The following is a 6,631-nucleotide window of genomic DNA, read 5'->3' as shown; positions in this document are numbered from 1 at the left end:
GTATCATTTGGAGACACCTACCCCAATGACACGTGAACCAAACTAGTGGGAAATTTTACTTTTAACCAAACTAGTGGGAAATTTTACTTTAAATATATATATATATATATATAGCATGTTACCCGCGCAATGCGGCGATGGTCGTTACAATGCCGTTGTAATGGGGGGCCGACTGTTGGTGAGACGGCGTCGAGTGGTGTGGATAATTGATGTAAATGGTTAATGAAAATATATTAAAGAATAAAGGATTGGTAGTGTAAATTAATCATTAATGTTATGGGGTAGTGTATGTTGAAATATTTTAAGGGGTGCTAGGTAAACATATTACATATTTTCAACACTTTCATAAATAAAATGGGTTATTTCCATTATAATATAGTATAGATTTATATCTATATAATTATTAAAATAGTAGGAATCCTAGCATTCTAAAGCCTTCCTCCAATTTAGAGCTAACTTTAAACAATGCCACATAGGATTTTGTCATACGTGGCATCTTCCCATTTTTTTGACACTATTAATCTTAATTTTATTATCTACATATATAAAAAAAATATTAACAAAAATTAAAAGCTAATAATATCTATTAACCCAAAGAAAATATTTTCAATATTTTAGAAACCTATGTAAGTTGTATAAAATGAATAAAATAATTAAAGTTTTGATAACCTAATAAATCCAAATATTGTAGGGATTTACATACCAAAGAAAATATTTTCGGTATTTAAATGAATTAATTGGTCAATAAAATTTTGATAATCAAATAAAGCCTAATATTATCGGGATTCACATATTTTATAATATAATGATAACAATAGTTACTTGAGTTTTATAGATGAGTTTCTTGATTAACGGAGATAAAATACTTTATTTGTTAGTTGTGTTTAGAATTATAAACGGGTGTGTAATCACCAAAATTGGTTACATGAATGTGATATCGACATGTAGGAAAAGGTAGAAGGTGACCAGAATGATTAAGGAATTAACCATGAATTATAATATAATTGATTTCAACATAATAGACCTGTAGAATAACAATTTACTAATGCATAAAATAACCTTTTTAACTAGCCGCGCATCGCGCGAGGTAAAATACCTAGTATATATATATTTTTATATATATATATATATAAGATCCTTATATTGAAAACCCTTTTTTTTTTAAAAACCGTGAGAACTCCTAAATTTCATATTGGAGCACGTGTTTTTTTTGTTCATTCACATATGAAACGTTATAAAAACATATTTTGCAGAAGAAAATTTTTTTAAAACCTTATATATAGCCGTTTGTTACATGTGAACTGAAAACGTGAACAAATTCATTCACATGTTCACAAAAGGTTACTTTAAAGGTTTTTTAAAAAAATTTCTTCTACAACATACATTTTTATATCATTTCACATGTGAATGAATAAAAAAAACATATGAACAAATATATAATTTAAGAGTTTTCATGGTGCTTACAAAAAAAAATGGTTCTAAAAATAAGGAAACTATATATATATATATATTTGAAAGGTGAATTTCATTGGAAACTTCGTGTCGCGATTCGACAGCGGAAGGTCTAGCATACGTTGTCTTAACCGGATCCGCGCTGGAGAGCTCACTCGAAGTAGAAATGTCTATTTCAAATACCCGATGGGGGGAAAACCCCTACTAATCCGTCCGAAAGCACGACGATCAATAGGGGTAAACCCTGCTCTCTCAGACTTAAACATGGGGATACCCAAGCCAAGCTCTCATAAAGGGATTTTCTTATGTCCTACCCAAGGCTTGAACTCAAGACCTCATGTATAAAGGGATGGTATTTCAACCATTGAACTAATGCTCAAAAACTTTACTTAAAATATATATATATATATATATATATTTGTTTATACCGAATGAGATTTAACGAACTAAGATTAATAGAAGTGATGTAGATGATAAGTGATCAAATGACCCAAAAACTAAAGGATTAATCAAAGTCAAAAAGTCAAAAGTGATCATAAACATTGTCCACTACTCTAATAGTTATACACTTAAAAGCCGCCTTATACATATACTCGTCCCCAAAAGAACTAGTCTTAATCAACGCCACATCAGCAAAAAACCATCCAAAGACTAATCCCTTAAATCCAACCTTATACCTAGGACTAGTCTTGAACTCACTTTTTATTAATTATACACTTACAAAAACTAAAAAATAAAATAAAAGAAAAAAAGAAAAATGTCTAAACACTCGTCCACGGGGGGACGAATGGGGAAGGACGAGTCCAAAGACTAATTATGGAGGATGAGTCCAAGGACTAGTCTGAGACGAGTACGTAAGACAGCTTCTTATACTAATGTTAACATCGCTATTGAAATAAGAAACAAATCAAGTCATAATTATCATAATAAATAAAAAAGATAATATTTAAAATAAAAGATAACTTAATTAAAATAAAATATAACTTGAATTAAAACCCATTGCGGGTCAAGTCAATTAGGTTACGAGTCTCCTGCATCAAGAAGTTTGCGAATTGTAAACTAGCGTTGTACTAGCTACTATCACAAAACAAGTAGTAAAATATTAGACTTCCTCAAAAATAGTTGTCCACTAGATTATTACAACCAGACTTGGCATAGCCATTAGAATTTGATATTAACTAGTCAGCTGGTTGTTTGATTAGGAAGGGAGTTAGAACATTCGGGATAGCTTGTTCCCACCAAAAAAATCCGTGCAGAACGCCCCGGGAACGCCCTACTTTGGGGCCGGGGGGAGTTCCGGAAGGTGAAAATGCATGCCCCGTTGCATTTTGAACGCGTCCGGGCTTTTGGCATGTACTGGCATATAGCCGTTTTTTCCTTGGACTTTGCATTAAAAACTTCTCTTTTTTTTTACCTTTTCACTCTATATATATACATACACATACACATATCAATATACATACACACATATCTATCTTTTTTCCTTTCAAAAAAATTACATACACACACATTCTCCTAAAAAATCACCATATTGATTCCGATGACTCATCCGGATCTTCTAACGGGCCTGCCGATTACGAAGAGCGTGTACAGAACGTGCTTCTTCGAGCTGCCGAACTAGTTAGACGACAGATTGACGAACAACCTGCCCCAGTCATTATAAGAAGGGTACCATTTGATCGTGATTGTATTGAAGCACACGCTTGTTTGATGCGTGACTACTTTGCTGATGAACCGCGATACAATGCGAGACTTTTTAGATGAAGGTTTCGTATGTCAAAAAATTTATTTGAGTGGATAGTCGGTGATTTGGAGGCTAGGTACCCATATTTTCAGACGAGATATGACCGTGCTGGGCGAAGAGGGTTTGTCGGGGTACAAAAGTGTACATCTGCAATTCGTCAATTGGCATACGGCGTTATTAGTGATTTGCTTGACGAGTATTTGCAGATGTCTGAGCGAACATCAAGGGAATCCTGCCTAAATTTTTGTGTTGGTAATGATAATTTTACAATATATACTTATATATATAGATAAATATTAATTCTATATAGTTAAATATATATATATATATATATATATATATATAAGTTAACATTTATCATTAAAAGGTATACGGGAAATTTATGGAGCAAGATACCTACGGAGACCGACTTCGTCCGATCTTCAGCGTATATACGATGTTCATGAACAAGTTGTTGGTTTTCCCGGTATGATCGGTAGTATAGATTGTATGCATTGGCCATGGGAGATGTGTCCGGCGGCGTGGCGAGGTACTTACACAAGCGGGCATGTGGGTAGACCGTCTTTGATCCTTCAGGCTGTAGCATCAAACAATCTATGGATTTGGAATGCGTACTTTGGACAGCAAGGTTCTCACAACGATATCAATGTGTTCAAAGCATCGCCAATTCTTGAAGAAATTGTAAACGGATTGGCACCCACTGGTTAGCGTTTATTTTCTATTTTATATGTGTATTGAGAAGTGTTTTTTTCTAGTTTTTACTTCTAATTGTTTTACTTCTAAACGATCTAGTTTTTACTTCTAAATGTTTTTTTCGCAGCTTCGTTTTGGGTAAACGGAAACTATTACCAGAAGGGATACTATTTGGGCGACGGCATCTATCCCGAGTATGCTACATTTGTGAAGACCTTTTCCGACCCGATCGATGAAAAAAGAAGACATTTTAAGAAGAAACAAGAGTCGGCACAAAAGGGTATTGAGCGGGCTTTCGGTGTGCTTAAAAAATGATGGAAGGTTCTAAAACATCCGACACTATATTGGAACAAAAGAAATATCCAGGATGTTTGTTATGCTTGTATCATTTTACATAACATGATCCTGGAGGACGAAAACAAGGTCGTATGCCAGGACTACAACAACCATGAACCGAGCCTAAATCCAGATTATTGGAAGCGCATAACTCCAATGGAAGTTCATATCCAAAATCTGCATGCCGTAAAAAACCGTGAAACCCACAACATGCTAACGGCAGATTTGGTTGACCATCTTTGGGCGAACACACCACATGACTTTGAGCCTGCAGTCGATCCCTTCGCTGATCTTCGAGAGTATGTTAGCACCGACAACGACGACTCTGATTAGTTTTATTTCGAGTTTTTATGTAATGTTTTTTAGTGTGTTTTTTTTTTTTAAAAATAAAAAGTAGTTTTTTTTATTTAATAAAAAGTATATTTTTAATAAAAGTAGTATATTTTATTTAATTTATTTATATAAAAAAAAATTGGGAATGCTTCTAAAGGGCATTCCTCCACCCAAGGGAATGGGGGAATGCCCCTAATGATTGGTGAGTGCCACGTGTCGTGTTTTGAATGGTGGATGGGCATTCCATGGAGGGTCCATTCCTATTAGTCTTATTGTAACAAGTCTAATTGGTTTAACCTATAAATCATAAACTAAAAAACTTGTGTTAGCTGGAGGGAGCTAAACGTCTAGTTCCCTCCTAGGCCCTATCGCCGTCCCTGATTACAACTTAATTGTTACATAGATGATAGTACGTCTTTTGGGGACATTTGTCATATGAACTCATCATATGTATTATATTTAACAAAATTCAGTAAAATTAGGCCTTGATCGGCATGACTGACATCGTCCTCAATCATATACATGTGATATGTCTTATATATTTGTTATTGTTTCCCTAAGTTAATTGATACGAACTTTTGATCAATAAGTAATGCCATATTAAAAAGACAAAGAAAAAGAGGGAGTTCTGAAATTTTGCCTCAACTTTGAAGATTATCAACCGGATGATCGAGAAAATACCCTACTACTGTTTGGTTTTTGTAATCATAAAGATAGAGATTCGATATGTCTCTGCATATACTGCCTTCATTTTAGCAAAATTCCAAACTAGTACTTACCATTTGAAATCATTGTGCCCTGATTGTTCATTTGTACCAAGGTACACCGGCCATTTGAAGTATATTTCATTAATTAGAACACTAACAGCGTAAACCGGGGTTAATTACCTAGTTAATTACTAGCTAGTGTTTGCCATATCATGGTTAAGTTGATTGAGGGAGCATACAAAAACGCTAATTGGATGTAGTTAAATGTTGTCACAAATTATGTTCCTATATGTTTTATGTTAATTGACCACCCTAAAACATGGTCCTTGCTAAATGCAAATTTTAAGGAACCAAAAACGTAGTTATTAGTGAGAATTTGAAGAGGAAGGCAGACAAGGAAGCATTTGTGTGAAGGTTTACGTGGGTTAGCATGTGCCTATGGATAGCCGAATATTTGGCTACAATGTAATCCAACTAGCAAATCTTTTTCTTGGTATATGAAATCATATGAGTTACTCATGGAACAAAAAAACTTTGGTCCCTCAATTTGTTTCGCTTGAAAAGCATGCCAATATTATGAAATAATCTCAATGTCAAAGAATATAATGCAAAAGGTAGTTGTATATATAATTATTGGTTTATATAATTACAAGGTTTTTTACCCACACGATGTGCGGTTGTTAATTTAAATTTTATTAAAGTTTTAATATTATCAATTAAGTTTTGTATAGTTAGCATACTATTATATGGAGTAATATTTATGTTTATTTTTCTAAAAGTACATGAATAAAAAGTAAAATACTTATTACATAATTAACATATAATGATACGAAATTTTAGTGAGAATATGTTAGGTTACAAAATTCTTAAAATTCAGTTAAACAACCCAATTTATAAAGATCAACTATTAGTTCACGGTAAACATATAAATTGACATGGTAGTTTCGATCAATATTTGTTTGGCACGGTCAAAAACCAAAATAAACGTATATACTAACATGGTTGTTTTTTATCGCTTTGCCTTTTGATTGATACAGTGAAAAGCCAAAGACATGTCGAGCTAAAATGAAGAGATAACAATGAAGCATTATTTAGTCTTTGATTTTAGATGACAATGATTAAATAGTTAGTTAATTATATTCGAGATTTGATTTAAATTTTATTTTATTTTATTTATGAATATCATACTTAATTTTTCTTTTTATCTAATTATATATCCAATAGATTAAACCTTTCAAATAACAAATGATATGAAAGATTTAGATATTATATCTTATGCACTATTGATAGATATAAAATTAGTTAAGGTGTAATGAAAGTTAAGACTATAACATCCCATTGTTTTTGTAATGTATCACCGCACTCA

General features: G+C 32.9%; 1 protein-coding gene across 1 annotated transcript; it reads left to right on the top strand.

Moving 5' to 3' along the window:
• The first annotated feature begins 3,703 nt into the window (after nucleotides 1-3,703).
• LOC122610119 lies at nucleotides 3,704-4,204 on the top strand. The gene is made up of 2 exons (XM_043783114.1): nucleotides 3,704-3,899; nucleotides 4,017-4,204. The coding sequence occupies exons 1-2, from the start codon at nucleotides 3,704-3,706 to the stop codon at nucleotides 4,202-4,204; spliced, it is 384 nt and encodes a 127-aa protein (XP_043639049.1).
• Nucleotides 4,205-6,631: the final 2,427 nt, after the last annotated feature.

Source organism: Erigeron canadensis, chromosome 8 (genome assembly GCF_010389155.1).
Source record: "Erigeron canadensis isolate Cc75 chromosome 8, C_canadensis_v1, whole genome shotgun sequence".
Taxonomy (NCBI): Eukaryota; Viridiplantae; Streptophyta; class Magnoliopsida; order Asterales; family Asteraceae; genus Erigeron; species Erigeron canadensis.
This window is presented reverse-complemented; position numbering and strand designations above follow the sequence as displayed.

What these genes read in the sequence shown, in the direction of transcription:
- LOC122610119 (XM_043783114.1), top strand. Translation starts at nt 3,704, where the DNA reads ATGTGTCCGGCGGCGTGGCGAGGTACTTACACAAGCGGGCATGTGGGT. An exon ending in AAACGGATTGGCACCCACTG is followed by an intron (nt 3,900 to 4,016) that starts GTTAGCGTTTAT and finishes TTTTTTTCGCAG; the next exon opens with CTTCGTTTTGGGTAAACGGA.